A 15,185-nucleotide genomic window follows, 5' to 3' on the forward strand; every position below is an offset into this window, starting at 1 on the left:
GCAAGTTTTTTGACGAGTTTTTTTTTTTACTCGAGTGCTTTCTACCCCATGTCAGGCCCTGTTCCTCCAATTCTCTCAAGAGGAACAGGACGAAACTCGGAGCGTCGACCGATGCACGGTGGGCGGGTGTGGCCCACGCAAAAAGTCTCGTTATTCTTTGTTTTCTTTCTTGGACGGACCCGTCGGTTGGGTTGGATTCTGTCTTAGCGGGTAGGCTAAACACGGGCCCAGGGCGGAGGGGGAGGGGCGCGTCGAGCAGGGCAGGGATGGCGATGCGATGCGATGATTGACGAGAGAGTCAAAGATGGGGCTGATGACAAGAGCAAATGTCCACCTGCTTGGGACTGCCACCAACAAGGCATGAGGGCTGCGCTGTAATGCAACAAGCTGTGTGCAGTATCTGATAGGTGACGATGGTGTGGTAGGCGTGGCAGTAGAAAGATGCTCTCTCAAGAGGTACGGACAGTTCAAGGTGTGGATGGGATGGCCGATTCCAGGCGAGTCTGATGAATGGAAGGCGAAGCGAGGTTTTTTTTTTTCTAGGTGCCGTGAGCAGTCAAACGGAAGAGATGCCTCCGGTTGACTGAAAACGAGGGCATGATAACGAGATGGTGGATGTCGAGGTTGCTCTCGGGTTGGTTGATGTCACTGTCAGTTTGAGGTTTTTACTGAAGCTCGCTAGGAACTGCCGGGATAGGGCAATCACCACCAAGCATGTACCTCACTTGCAGGATCGGGGGGGGAAGCTGGAAGAGCCATGGCCAATTCAACTGAAAGTCTAACAAAGAGAGTTATAATCACCCTTGTTGATAATCTGTCTTTTCTCGAATACACTATTCACAGACTAATTATTCGCGCTTAGCCCTCATCCCTAGATCGTCCCAAGCTTCAAAGCTCCAACTAACGTTAGCTACCTAGGCATCCGTATTTCCCAACCTAAAACCAAGCCGAGCATCACGACAAGGATTCCCTACAGCTTGGGAGAGCTCCAGACCAAAAAGCTCGATGCTACCCTTTTTCCTGCTTCTCCTCTTCCTGGTTGCCTCCCAAATCGACACACCCTCCAAACTCGTCTCGCCGATCATGCACTTCAAAACCCATGCCATGTTGCACCCGCATTCATTCACCTGACACCGGGACATTTTTTTTTCTCTTTCTTTGACTGACAGCTAGGTAGCCAAACACATGGGCCACCAAGAGTGACAAGGCGCTTGACTATGCTAAACCGACGATCGATAGTTGACATAGCAAGACCAACAGAGTAAAAAGCAAAAAAACACGTCGAGAGCAACGGCTATCCAATCGTCCACCTCCAGGTCGACGTCCTCTGCCACTCGCGATGCATCACATCAAAAGCGGCCCGCAAGGCGACGATCGGCTATTCGAGAGCAAGCCAAGTATCCATGAATAAACATTATGCGATGAGCTGCATTCCAAAGTCCTCCAGCCAGCCAGCCAGCATCGTCATCAAAACAGCGCCGCACGCCCTCGCCTCTGCGTGCCAAGACCGATTCTGACTGTCCATTCAGCTTTCGATCCTCCAACACGGAGTCTCGGTGGCTCCCCCAGTCTAGGATTATCCACGCAGAAGCACGCCTTGGATGAGTGAAAAAAAGAAAGCAGCTAAATTTACCCAGGATAATCTACAGCATGTACACACATCTTTATCAAGTCTCGTCATGATGCCCTTGTCGAAATGCACCGGCCCGTCCTTGATATCGCACGCTGTCTCTTACGGCCCGTTTCCTCGGTCTCATCTACCTGTCTCGCCATTCGCCCACACCGGGATAATACATCACCACTTTCACAGTACCCGACCGTTCTACAGTACCTACTTCCTCTGTAGTTCCTTTATCCGTTGCAGTCCGGCCCCGATGCTTGGCCAGATCCGCATGGACCATGCGATTGGGGTCAGAACTGCATGGGCTACATCTCTCTGTGGACCTTGTTCTTGTTGGTGGCGTACCCTTTTGATGGTTACTCCCGGGTTGCCATGCTTGGAACCTGCAAGGCTTGCTGCTGACTTGGGATATTTCGCGCTCCCTTTTTTTTTTTTTTGTTTCTTTTCTGCAAGTGACTGGTTCTTGGTTGGCAGGGACTGGAGATGCTGCTCCTCGGTGGTTAAACTTGAAGGCTTGTACTGGCATCAGATAACAACCTGCTCAGCAAGCTCACACTTCCATCCATCATCATGCGCTACTGACTACGACATCAGCAACGCACCCATCACCCTAGAGAGGGGATCTTCAGGGGATCCTATCTCGTACTAGGGGCTCTTTGAGAACCTTGACTGCACCCCGCAGCTTCGCAATCCATATCCATCATCTTGGCCTCTGCCTCATCATTCGCCCCAGGCTGCTTGGTGGAGTAATTTCCTCCTCCCTGTGCCGCTCCAAAGCTTCTTGGCCGAGAACAACCCAGGACCGATCAACCCAGCCCCGGGATAACGGCATGGCATGGATGGGTATAATATCGTATGGGCTTCAGAGGGAGGTCTATGTCACATGGAAATCATGACTGAATTTGTCACTGTCCCATGTCCCATCATGACTGTTTTGAGCATCAGCTATCAGAACATCGACTCAGCCCGTCACCGGGCAAACCCTCAGCTCTGTTCAAGACAGCCTCAGCAACCAAACAAAACCCTCGAGGCGACTCATCCATGCCGTGATTAGAGACACGGCCCCATGCCGTCTTACCAAAGATGTCTGAGCCATGTGTCTCATCTGCAAGCCATCAGCAAATGGTCCCCCCCCTCCCCGCCTCCTCCTCCTCCTCCCCTGCCTGGGCAAAGTCATTGTTCCCCAACTCTTTCTGCGCCAAATGATCTGACTGCCTTGCTTGCCCCCTCCGGATCGAGATTCTCTTTTGTACGTATCGAATGGAATGTGCAATGTGGGAGATGCTCGGCCCCAGAAGCAGGGTTCTTCGGCTTTCAGTCTGAAAAGTCCCGTTTGCCCACAGCCGGCCGGAGTCCCGGGCTCCCTCGGACGGCCGCCACGGGACCGGACCAGCGTCGCTCAATGGGGACATGTTCGGCGATGGGATGGAGAGATTGCCATGTGCCGTTCGGTAATTGTGCGTCGTTCGTTACCTGTTCGTTTTCGGATGCCATGACGAGCGAGATGCCTGATCATGAGGTATTCGAGTCCGCATTAGCTGGAGCGTATATTCCACGCTATTAGTCCATGATAGCTTCAACCCGCCTCCAACTTGCCCATCTCGACTGGCAACTTGATCCGTCCAGATGACCTCTTCCCCGTCCTGGTGCAGTAACCTCACCCGCCGTCCTGGCCCCGACGCCCCCGCACAAACCGGCGGTTCCACCAGTCTGTGGATGTCAAATCTTGAAAACCTGAGCACCATCTCTAGGGTAATCTTGTCGTCTCAAAGTCCAGTCCCGCTGCTTTCCGGCGGGGTTCTCATCCACTCACGATCGGTGGAGAAGCCTCGTGGGTGTCCTGCTCGCATGGGCAAAAGAAAAGCTACTGGCTCTTTCGACGTCGACGTGCTCTATCTTGCTTCATGGAACATTGGTCAAGACGCAATGCCGGACCGGGCCCGAGAAGACCCGACGGGGGAGGCTGGGCAGGGCAGGGCAGGGCGGACGAGGCGTCAGAGCTGGGCCCTGGCCCCGTTCCTGATCGGTGTTGGTGCAGTATGAGGCTGTTGCAACGCTTGTTGCAGCGCTTCGCTGCGTCCTCGCTTGCTTGTGGAGGCAAATAAAAAGAGGACGAGACATTGTGTGCGCGACCCAACTACCGTTGCTGACACGCGCGCACTGTTCTCCAGGGCCAAGACCAGGCCGGACCAGACCGAGCCTTCTAGACATTTCCAAGAGACCGTGTATTCGTGATGGGTGTCAGGTTAACGGCCCGAACGACCCTTGGGCTCCAAGCTCCCCAGCTCTGGGTTCCAATGCTACCCCACAACACCACTTTCTAGTAAATTCGAAGCTATCGTGAGCTTCACTCACTGCCCAAGAAAACCCCCTCCTCAAGCCCGGACCCGCTATACCTTTCTCTGGCCGGGTTTCCCTCGGGGTGCTACGACTCCAAAAACCCTCACCCCATCACCCCCTCAAGCGAACCTATGAGCGTCCCACATGGCGACATCCCCAAGTCGTTGGCCTAGAAGAGCTTCTGCAAGCCTCCACGAGCGCACCGTACCGTCCCGTTACGGTACAGTAGATCGGCACTATCGGGGTGTTCAAGCACAGGCAGTACCCGCCGCCTGACAGTTGCGAGACCAGGACAAGGCTCCATGGCACTTCCATCGTCTGTGGGCCATGGGGGCTTGCCTGCATCTCGACCCTGTCCGTCACAAAAGCCAGAGGCAGGCAGCACAGCCAACTCCCGTACGTGCATGATCTGTTTTTGCCTCGCACGTAGGTACTGTGCCTCGATGCAGACGGAAAAGGGTTTAACGATGAGTGAAATTTGGAGCCCAGTTGTTCGACGACGTGAGTAATTGTGGACAATCGTGTGGTGCCACGCGTATGCTCGGTAGGTTGGATTGCATCCTCGAGATAAGCACACCTCTCTTCACTCTGCCCGCTGCGCCCTGAGGAACTGAACTGAACTGAACTGATTCGGGACCTGTCAGTCAGTGGAACCGCTTCCGAAACATGATGCACGGCTGGACGTGCGGATTGGTACGGCAGATTCGTGAGGGACTGAAATCACTTCAGGGGTATCTCGCCCAAGACTGTAGGAGTAAAAAACAAAACAAACATCGGGATTCTAATTCCGCCAGAGCCGGACGGCCTTGTCTTTGCCTCCGCTGCCAACCCTCTTGCCGTCCGGCGCCCAGTCGACCGCATACACCTCGTCCTGGTGGCCGGGCAGGTCCACGGCGAGCTTGCAAGACGCCATCGACCACACCTTTAGCGTTGTATCCTTGGATGCCGTCACGAGAAGCCTCGAGTCTGCTGAAAACGCGCACTGGTACACGGGAGCCACGTGTCCGCGGAGCGTGTTGATGAACTTGCCGTCCCTGTCGGTTGGTTAGCTCGAGCTGCAGAAACCGATGGGGTAGAGCATTGGTTGGTCCTTACCGAGCGCTCCAGATCTTGGTGTGGTTATCCCAGCCAGCACTGGCGATGAGGGAGCCGTCCGGGGAAAAGGTGACATGGTTCACCTGCTTCTGGTGTCCAAGCATGCGCGCCACAGGCTTGGTGCCCTGAGCTGGATCCCAGAGATACATGGTGAAATCATCGCTAGCCGAGACGAGCCGCTCCGCGATTCTGCCCTGGAACTTGGCCGCCTTCTCGAACCTCTCCTTGGCCTTGGCTCGCTTGCCCTCTTCAGTCTCTGGCACAGGAGTGTGATCGTAGAATCCAGTCCTGAGAACAAAGTCGGTTGAGAGCGCGAGATGGTTAACCCAGTGAGCATGAGCTGACAAGGTGTGAACAAGAGTTCCCTTCTCAGCATTCCATACACGAACTGTCTTGTCATGGCTAGCGCTGTAAATGAGGCCCTCTCCTCCCCAGCGGACGCAGCTCACGCTGCTCCTGTGCCCTGAAAGCACATGCTCGGTCCGGCCGGTGTTGACAACCCAGATTCGAACCGTTGCATCTTTGCTGGCGCTGGCAATCCGTGGCGTCCCGTCTCTCCAGAGATGGTAAGGCTCCCAGGCAATGTTGGTCACCCACTTTTGATGGCCTGTCAGAGGGCCTCCTACGGCCTTTCCTGTCTCGGGGTCCCAGAGACGGATGGACTTGTCCATGCTTCCAGTCGCAAGTCTTGCACCATCCGCAGACCAGGCAACCGCCAACACCCAGCCACTATGCCCGGAGAGAGTGTACTTGGGTGTTCCAGTATCAGTATCCCATATCCGCGCCGTCTTATCACCGGAGCCTGTCGCCAGTCGGTTGCTGTTCTTGGGGCTGAATTGCGCAGCCAGGATCGCCTCGCCATGGCCAGGTATCCGGTGAGACATGCGCGTGACGGCCTGGACCTTGAACACGGCCTGTGGCTCGGCGCTGAGCGTGACTGTCGTTTCAAAAGGGTTCTCGATGCCATGGTTGCGGAGGAGTTGGAGGAGATCGGTCGGGTATTGGTCTACAATGATGTCGGAGTCGGGGATGTGAATTCGAAATCGGTATGGGAGGAATTCTTCCTTTTCCTGGAGGGGCACATAATGTTAGGGACACAATAATCCTCTAGCGGAACCGCACATACCCTTGCAAGCAAAGTATTCAGTAGGAGAGACAGGTTCTTCTCAGAAGCGTCGGCGAGCGGCACCTCAATCACATCGGCCATCTGGTTGCCATCTCCATCCAAGAACCGGGCCTTGAAGGATCCAGCCGGTCCCGCAGCAATAGCTGTGACATCCTGCTGAATCTGAGAGCGCTCAAGCTCCTCCCGCTTCTGCCGTTTAGACGGCGGAGGCACAATTGTCGCCATGGCAAGAGAAATTCCTATGTAAAGGTCAAGATTCTTGATAGAATCCGTGGCATGGTGGGGCAGTTTGGCAAAATCTTTGACAAATTTTGGCGGTGAGGAGCTGCAGCAACTCATAGCGCACAGAGTTCCGACTAAGGACTCGTACTCGGTTGGTATTGTAATCTGCTAACAAATTTGGCCGCGGTCTCCACACATTCCTGTTAGTGACATGTCCATCCATGCCATGCCAATGCGTCTTTCAACTTTCAAGGTTGATCCGTGTGCCTCATCATGAAAAACATAGCGCCTAATTCCCCGAAAACGCCGAAAAGTCATCTGTCCCATCTAGCTCCCTTAGGTTTGTTGCCCGCCCTGTGATGGCCGCCCACGCATCCGCTTAGGAGGCCCAGCGTAATGCTGGAACTGCGGCATATCCATTCCAGGTACGGGAATGGGAGTCTGCTGTGGGTTTTGCGGCAGATACAGCTGCGATTGCATCATGGCCTGAGCCTGCGCCTGCGCTTGGGCTGCCTGCTGGGCCTGTTGTGCTTGCTGGGCTTGCTGGGCTTGAACTTGGGCCTGCGAGGTTTGTTGCGGCAACGGCTGTTGCTGAACGTGTTGGGGATGCATCTGAGGCTGCTGCTGCTGCTGCTGGGTCTGTTCCGCTACTTGACGCCGCTGTCGAGCCCGCTGCTTCTGCGCCGAGGATTGTCTTTTAGTTTCCTCGATCTGACGATGCCGCTTATCTTGGGCTTCTTGTCTCTTTTGCCGCTGGACATCCTCGTTCTGAACCGCATAGATGGCAGCAATGCGAAGCTGGAGCTGCGACAAGATGCCGATGCGCTCTGGCTGCGACATTTTGCGATATTCGCTCTTGAACTGATGGAAGGTGTCGCCGGTCAGGCGGAGGACAGCGTTGGAGACGCCGGCGACATGGATCGCCGCCTGAGTCTCGGCATCAGGTTGAGGACCGTCATCTGGCCATTCTGTCAGAAGCGGCGTCACACCTGAATCCATATTCTGCTCACCTTCCAGGTCCTCAACAATATTGTTCTCGTCTTCGCTCGCGGGCTCGGGGGTCGGTGGTTCGGGCGTGCCGGGTTCGTGGTTGTGCTGGTCGCAGGTGATGGTCAAGACCCATCCTCCCATGGTTTTACGATGGACGGCCTTTGCCTTCCATGGGCAATCCGTCTTCTTGGTTGTCGTCTTGTGCTTTGTCGCCATGCATCGGTAGGGCCGGCCGCCTCGATCGCACACCAGATCGCATCGGACAATGTCGTTCCCTGGGACGTCGGCACCGCCCACCTTGCCGCGATGAGATCTCGCCTTGACGATCTTGTATCCATCCTTCTCCATGCGGTCACTGAGTTCCTTGAAGAGATCTTCATAGCTGTTGAAGATGCCCGAATGGGGCACCGACACGGCCTCCAGAATGCCGAACATGATGAGTTCGATAACGCGATCAACGCGTTCGGAGCTCAACGATGTGTGGATTTGGGCGTTGACCGGTGTCAGGCCTGAGCCGACGTGTCGGCCGGCGGGGAGGAGTGAGGAATTTCCGGCTGACTCGGATAAACTCCGGAAGCTTCCATCCATCCGCGGCTTACACACGGCAGGTGCGATATCTTTGTCGCTTTGTCGTCTTTTCGCAACCTAGATACTGACGAATGTCTAGACAAGCTGTATTGGCGATGCTGAATGTTTGTTTGCTTCAGCGTTAGAGAGGGGAGACCAAAATGAAAGGTTGAGACGTGCCTCTGGATTAGTTACCTAGTTGTGGACCAGGACTGCGCCTTCCAGTTTCACCAACAAAGATATGGAAGGAGGGGATTCCGGGAAGGACCTCATATCTGGACCTTCCTGCCCTCCAGTTTTAAGGAAGGAAAGACCTCCTCGAGTGAGGCCACGTAACTTTATTTGCCTGACCATGCGTGAACATCACACTTCCGGTGACATCAACGAGCGAAAACCTTGGAGATGGATGCCATGTTGCGCTCAACGCCACCAACAAACGACGGTTGGTCGTCCTCGAGCTACTTTCAGAACTCATCCACTCTAAGTCTCCCTGCCAATGAACGACCGCAGTCAAGCCTGAGCCATTCCACACAGCACTCGGCAGCCGGAACCACTCCAGGACCTGGTACGTCTCGGCCTCCTACTGTTCAACCAGGTACCGCTCAGGAGAGAAAGTCACGAAATGCAAACGTATCCTCGATACTCGGCCTTAGCGAAGCTCAAAGCATCATCTGCGCCATCAGTGAGGCTCGCGCCGTCTCTCCTTCGGTGGGCATCGCCTTTGTCAACGTCTCCATTGGTGAAGCTATCATCAGCCAGATCTGCGATAATCAATCCTACATCAAGACCATTCATGCCCTTCAAATGTTTGCTCCATCACGAATTCTCTTCATGTCCACTGCTTGCCCCCCAAACACGCCCAGCAGCCTCTATTCTCTTGTGACCGATCTCGTTCAGGAGACTCAAGTTGGCGCACAAGATCGCTCTGCCTGGTCCGAGTCAGATGGCCTGGAGTGCATCAATAACCTGGCATTCAAGGATGATATTGAACCTCTAAAAGTGGCTACCCAGGGCAAATTCTACGCCCTGAGCTCCTTTGCAGCAGTTAGTTCCCTCACAGGTACCTGCGACCATAGTTGACCAGGTCACAGGCCATGAAGTACATCCAGCAGCACTTTTCCATTAACTTTGTGCCGCATTCTCTCCGTATTCAATATCGCCCCTCCGAAGACACCATGATGATTGATATTTCTGCCATTCAGTCTCTCGAGATCATGCAGAATCTGCGGAACCCCAAGTCGAAAGACTCCCTCTTTGGGTTGATGAACCACACAACAACTCCAATGGGGGCTCGGATGCTTCGCAGCAGCATACTGCAACCACCGACCCGCGCCGACTTGTACATCACACCCCGCTACGAAGCTCTCGATGAGCTGACGACCAACGAGGAGATGTTTCGTGAAATCCGGAAAGGTGATTCAGCTCGTGTATGCTGTGGAGTTCCTGGGCTAAAAGCATGCAGCTCTCAAACTCTTTCATGATACCGAGAATGTATTGACAAAGGTATTCTGATTGCTCTCGCATGGGAAAACGCTCACCATGCTGCAGCTAATCGTCGTCCCAAAGAACATGCCCATCCAGAAAGTGGAGGAGCAGATCAACCAGGTCTTGATGGTGAAAAGTTTCCTCGAGGCGGTCTCTGAGCTCTACATAGCTTTGGAACCCGCAACATCCGATTTGCTTGTCAAAGTTCGAGATCTTTGCCATCCCGAACTCATAAACCGTGGTCTTGACAAGATTCGACATACGATCGAAGCGGACGTTACTTACATGAAGTCTGCCCTGGACCTTTGGAATCAACGGACCTTTGCTGTCAAAGGAGGCATCAACGGCATGTTAGATGTCGCGCGGCAGACCTACAAGGAACAGACTGAGGAAGTTCACAAGTACCTCGATCGTCTAAATGGTATGATGACCCTTTTAACGCAAAATATTTGCTAACAATCCTAGAAACCCATGGATTCAGCGCCAGTCTCAAGTATGACAACGGTCGCAAATATTGGTTTCGTCTACGAGCGGCCGATTTCGAGGGTCGCCCCCTTCCCGACGAGTTCATCAATGTCGTGCGAAAGAAGGACAAGATCGAATGCCAAACCTTGGCGTTGATCAAGCTCAATGTACGACTTGCAGATGCTGCACACGAAGTTGTTTTGCGAAGCGACAACATTATACAGACCTTGATAACCGATCTTCGTCAAGAAGTGCCCCATCTTTTCCGGCTCTGCGAATCAATTGCTCTTGTCGACATGGTTTCGAGCTTTGGACAACTCGCCACGACGAGAGACTACGTGAGGCCCGAACTTGATACGGCAATGGCCTTAAAGGGTGCTCGGCATCCTGTTCTTGACAAGGTAATTAGTCTCGGCGTTCAGCAGGAGGAATCTAACGAGGCAGACCATGGACGGTGGCTTCGTGCCCAACGACTACTTTGCGTCAGAATCATTTGCCTTCCATATCGTCACCGGATGCAACATGAGTGGGAAGAGCACCTATATCCGAGCGGCCGCGCTGCTCCAGATCATGGCACAGATTGGGTCATTTGTCCCTGCCAAGTACGCCGCGTTTTCCATCGTCCACAGCATCTTTGCCAGAGTCTCACTCGACGACAACATTGAAAGCAATCTTTCAACATTTTCAGTGGAGATGCGAGAGATGGCCTTCATTCTGAGGAACATCGACGACAAGAGTCTTGCTGTGATTGATGAGCTGGGTCGTGCGACGAGCAACAGGGATGGCTTGGCTATTGCCATTGCCATGTCGGAGGCGTTGATCCAGAGCAAGGCTTCAGTCTGGTTTGCGACCCATTTTGCCGATCTCACCCGCGCGTTTGCACAGCGTCCTGGTGTATTGAACCTTCACCTCGCAGCCACAACTTCAACGACGGCAGACGGATTGCCTCACATAAAGATGCTGTACAAAGCAACGACGGGTACTGTTGGAGATGAGCACTATGGCATCAATCTGGCTCGCGCGATTGGGTTGCCTCGGGGGTTCATTGACAAGGCGGAGGAGGTGGCCAAGGATATCCGACGCAAGAGAGAAGCGAGCAAGTGCAGCTCGGAGTCATCGCGACTTTTGGCTCGCCGCAATATGATTCTCAACCTTTGGGCTGCTTTGAAGCAAGCCCGTGACTCGGGCACCGAAGAAGGACTCCTAGGGTACCTGAAACAACTTCAGGCGGAATTCGTCATTCGCATGGAGGAACTAGACGGTCAGTAAGGGAGATGCTGGTGTGGGCGATCTTGATCCTCTCTGGACGTGGCATCTATGACATTTTATGGACCACTGAGGTTTTCTTGTCATTTATATCATTATGTTCTGGACCGTGGCTGTCTATGTACCTGGTCGACTGTAGTCTAGCTCTCGCACGCGCTTCCAAACCTCTCTCACGGTCCGCTCTTGTGTTTGACGACCAGTTTCTGTTTCCGAAGGGCCGGCGGGACTGGACGGCGTCAGCGGGAGCCTTGACGGTGGATAAGGTCAAACTTACCGTACTGCCAAGTACAATCGGCCTCCAAGGTGCGCTTTAGGGATTTCGGCCGTCTCGGGCTGATCGGGGGGGTTTGCTGTTGTTACGAGGCCACCAGCTTCTTCAAGAATGGCAATGCCAGCCGCGACGTCCCTATCAAGGTTAGCCACTCGGACCGATGGTGACTTGGATTAGCTGGACTTGACGTACCATTCCCAGCAACCGCCCTCCCACCAGATATCAAAGGAACCCATGGCCGTATAAGCAAGGTCCAAAGTTGCGCTACACACACAGTCAGCGGTGGCTTATGTGGCGGAGGTGATGGGGGCCTGACCTCCCCAAGCTTCGCATGCCATGAACCATGCCTCCCTTGCCTCCTCGACCACCCCGTTCCGAAGCCATATTTACAAACGACTCGACTTTTCGGGTCATGTTGCCATCTGGGATATCTCGACGATCCTTTCCCCACTCGCATGAAAAGGTGCATCCGCTTGGGGCGTTTGGCGGCATTGGGGGGCTCGGGTTGCGAAGTAGCGGAAGTCGCTGAGTCTCATTGAGCCAGGCGCCTTTTCCAGAGCAAGAGGAGAAGAATTGGTGTAGGAATGGCGCGTTGATGATTCCGATCACGGGGATTCCGTTGAGAACGAAGGCGATTGAGACGCAGAACATGGGAAATAGGTGTGTGAAGTTGACGGTGCCGTCAAGAGGATCGACTACCCATGTCGGTCGGTCGTCGACGAGGTAGGTTCGTGAAGCTCCAGCAGAGTATGATTCTTCTCCGAGGAAACTGATGAGAGTGTTAGAAGGCGAAGCTTGCTGGTAGGTGATCGGCTTACGCATGGTCGGGGTATTTTTCGGCGATGGAGGTCCGAATGAAGTTCTCTACGTCTTGACAGAGTCAGCTATCGCACAGGGCGCAAGCACAAGATTCAAAGTGAATACCATTGTCGGTCTTGGTAACAATATCGACCGAACTCTCCTTCTCATCATAGGAACCGACATGTTGACCGTCAATTCGAGCCCGAGCGGCTGCCATGAGCATGTCGCCAGCATCTTTGCCCAGTTGCACAGCAAAGGCGTAAATCTCGGACATCTGCTGGTCATCCATTGCGACGTGCGTTTTCTTTGATGACGAAAGGTCAATGTTTCCTTAGGACCCTGCATTCGACGACAGCTCGTTTTTGTTCAAACGATGACACAATGCCGCCTCCAACCGCCCCAGACCGATTCCGCAGTGCGGGAATGAAGCTCGGATGGACTGCCGATGGAAGTCCTGGCGATCGGCGTCTTGGTGGATGAAGCTTTACCCGGATATGCGGGGGCCCCGCGTGTAGGTTCCGAGGCTGGTGTAAATGCCGAGATGGGGAAAAGAATAGAGGAATTGAAATACCATATGTGAGCAGGGGAAGTAGCTACGAGCAATGGGTTGAAAGTAACCAAGAAGCTATTCATCATGTCTCGACGTCTTCTCCTCATCAACGGTCCAAACCTCAACCTCCTCGGTACACGAGAACCTCACATCTACGGTTCAACAACCCTCCAAGACGTGGAAACCCAAGCAAAAGCCCAAGCAAAGGAACTCTCCGCCTCGATCGATACCTTCCAGGCCAACTCGGAGGGCGCGATAGTCGACCGCATCCACGCGGCGCGCGGCGAGATAGACGCCATCATCATCAACGCGGGCGCGTACACGCACACGAGCGTCGCCATCAGAGATGCCCTGACGGGCGTGGACATTCCGTTTGTCGAAGTTCACATTACGAATGTGCATACGCGGGAGGCATTTAGGCATCAGAGTTTTCTGTGTGATAAGGCTGAGGCCGTTATTTGTGGATTGGGGGTTTTTGGGTATACGGCTGCTATTGAGTATGCGGCTAAGCATCTCAAGTTGAGGGGAAAGGCGTCGAGGCTGTGAGGGTATGTCATTTCATTGCGCAATGAGAGGGTGAAAACACGATGTGGTATGGGTAGATGGCTGGGTGTTGAGATGTCAGAGCCCAGGCTGCATATCTCGCCATGGCGATGGGCATCTCGTCGCCCGTTCTGCGCCTCAAGTCACCATACAAAGCACGTGTGGAGGAATTACAGCAATAGGCCTCACCATGGCTTATTTGATATTCATAACCCAAAATGTATCTCTAAATGCGTGCAATCGTCAACGTCTAGAGAATAACGCCACCACATGGTGGCCCGTATCATGGGCATCTTCAGCTCATCACAATGTTGTGTATCTCACTGCTCACCATCTTCAACAAGCGACCTCTCGGATGGAAAGGTCCGAGATTAAAAGACCCTTGATCCCGCGTCAGGGGATGATGCATTGACGCTGTGAATGATGGCAGTCTCGGAGCCAATCGACAGTACAAACAGGGAGTAACACATGTCGCCTCAGCTCGGCTATGGACATTGCTATGACCTTGGTGATCCTCCATGGTATTTAGAACCTAATCTTGAAGGAGCAGCGGGTGACCCAATCTAAAGTAGACGCCATGGAGGCTCGCTTTAGACGATTCATTTTCGTGCATGCCAAGAGTGAGTAAGCTATACATGTACGTCAAACGCCAAGCGGATTTATAGCAGCTCTAAAGGGAAGAAAAGAGATTGATCAAGATGATGTAGGCCTGTGGCACAGCTCAAACATGGCTAACACAAATCCCAACGGGACGGTTCCGTTCTCCGCAATCACCCACATGCAAGCGAGGAGAAGGATTGCTTCTGCCATCCAAAGAAGCAAAACCTCGTTCTAGAAAGGGTCCCCCTTCGTGTGTGGATGTATGAAGGCGTCCTCGGTCCCGAGAGATGTTGCCAAGTGAGGTGAATCACATATCTGACGAGTCATTGCCGCGATTTCACACGAGCCCTCCCCCTAAGTCAAATGAGGCTCCCCGGGAGCTGTACTCGATGAACAGGGTCACTAGACCGAGTTTCTGATGGCCAGCCTACCGGAGTCTTCACCGGCTGAAAGTGCCCCCGGTCCTCGGCAACCGACCGCATTGACCGTTGGGTGCAAGGATCCTGGTCCCCGGCATGTTTCCCCTGAAGGACCGCTTGTCGTCTAGTTCCTGCATTAAGCTGGGAGGGGCAAGAATCTTGGACAAGCATCAACAGAGGGTCGGCCGATCAGATCTGGCATCGTGAACTAAAGGGCACGGTCAGAAACGCCGTTCAAGCACCGGAGACCTGGGATTTATAACTCTAACAGACGTTGGAACATAAGAAGAAGAGAGTGAAAAAGGCGTAAAAACCGGGCGGTTCATCTCGATAACCCACGAGAGATTGTCAGCTGTCAGACACACCTGGGAACAGACAACTGAAGGAGCCGATCCCTAGACTAGGGTACGCCTCTACCGGAAATGGAATGGAGTTTCAGCTGCTGAGCTTTTCCCATTTAAATTGCCCATCGTCAGTGAATTTTCTTTTGTGCGGCTGGCGGTTGACAAGACAGACCCTGGTTCAAACTCTGCTTCAGCCACCAGACTGGCTCAGGCGGGTGATGAGGCAGATGAGTGCCAGCTGGCAATTCGTGTCGGCCGCCGGTGGCTTCACGCCGTCTTTTGCTTCTACCAGCCCTGGATATAATTACTATGCCATGCCCACCCTAACTTGCTGTAGACTCTCTTTACCTCATGCAATGCATGTCGTGGCTTTCAACGAAGGCTGTATCGTGAGTGCCGCGGTAGACGACGGCGTGGGCTCCCAACTGAGGCCGCGAGGCGTTTTGGGCTTGAGCTGGGGTTGGTGACAAAGTAAGCATG

The 15,185-nt window shown here is 53.8% G+C and overlaps 5 protein-coding genes across 5 annotated transcripts; 2 read left to right on the forward strand and 3 right to left on the reverse strand.

Annotated features, from left to right (window-relative positions):
• Window positions 1-4,742: 4,742 nt before the first annotated feature.
• On the reverse strand, window positions 4,743-6,407 carry NCS54_00210300 (Ribosome assembly protein 4; the record flags this gene model as incomplete). Its single annotated transcript, XM_053147709.1, has 3 exons — window positions 4,743-4,995; window positions 5,057-6,126; window positions 6,183-6,407. The coding sequence occupies 3 exons, from the start codon at window positions 6,405-6,407 to the stop codon at window positions 4,743-4,745; spliced, it is 1,548 nt and encodes a 515-aa protein (XP_053003684.1).
• A 333-nt stretch (window positions 6,408-6,740) lies between these two features.
• Window positions 6,741-7,829, reverse strand: NCS54_00210400 (Hypothetical protein; the record flags this gene model as incomplete). Its single annotated transcript, XM_053147710.1, has 1 exon — window positions 6,741-7,829. The coding sequence occupies one exon, from the start codon at window positions 7,827-7,829 to the stop codon at window positions 6,741-6,743; it is 1,089 nt and encodes a 362-aa protein (XP_053003685.1).
• Window positions 7,830-8,363: 534 nt separating this feature from the next.
• NCS54_00210500 (Hypothetical protein) lies at window positions 8,364-11,180 on the forward strand (the record flags this gene model as incomplete). The annotated part of the gene is made up of 6 exons (XM_053147711.1): window positions 8,364-9,005; window positions 9,053-9,374; window positions 9,424-9,464; window positions 9,510-9,867; window positions 9,912-10,312; window positions 10,356-11,180. The coding sequence occupies 6 exons, from the start codon at window positions 8,364-8,366 to the stop codon at window positions 11,178-11,180; spliced, it is 2,589 nt and encodes an 862-aa protein (XP_053003686.1).
• A 114-nt stretch (window positions 11,181-11,294) lies between these two features.
• NCS54_00210600 (Inositol-1-monophosphatase) lies at window positions 11,295-12,538 on the reverse strand (the record flags this gene model as incomplete). Its single annotated transcript, XM_053147712.1, has 6 exons — window positions 11,295-11,403; window positions 11,452-11,583; window positions 11,641-11,712; window positions 11,765-12,217; window positions 12,267-12,318; window positions 12,373-12,538. The coding sequence occupies 6 exons, from the start codon at window positions 12,536-12,538 to the stop codon at window positions 11,295-11,297; spliced, it is 984 nt and encodes a 327-aa protein (XP_053003687.1).
• Window positions 12,539-12,747: 209 nt separating this feature from the next.
• On the forward strand, window positions 12,748-13,345 carry NCS54_00210700 (Catabolic 3-dehydroquinase 2; the record flags this gene model as incomplete). Its single annotated transcript, XM_053147713.1, has 1 exon — window positions 12,748-13,345. Exon 1 carries the CDS (start codon window positions 12,884-12,886, stop codon window positions 13,343-13,345), a length of 462 nt encoding a protein of 153 aa, XP_053003688.1. The 5' UTR covers window positions 12,748-12,883.
• Window positions 13,346-15,185: the final 1,840 nt, after the last annotated feature.

This window comes from Fusarium falciforme, chromosome 2, assembly GCF_026873545.1.
Source record: "Fusarium falciforme chromosome 2, complete sequence".
Lineage (NCBI taxonomy): Eukaryota > Fungi > Ascomycota > Sordariomycetes > Hypocreales > Nectriaceae > Fusarium > Fusarium falciforme.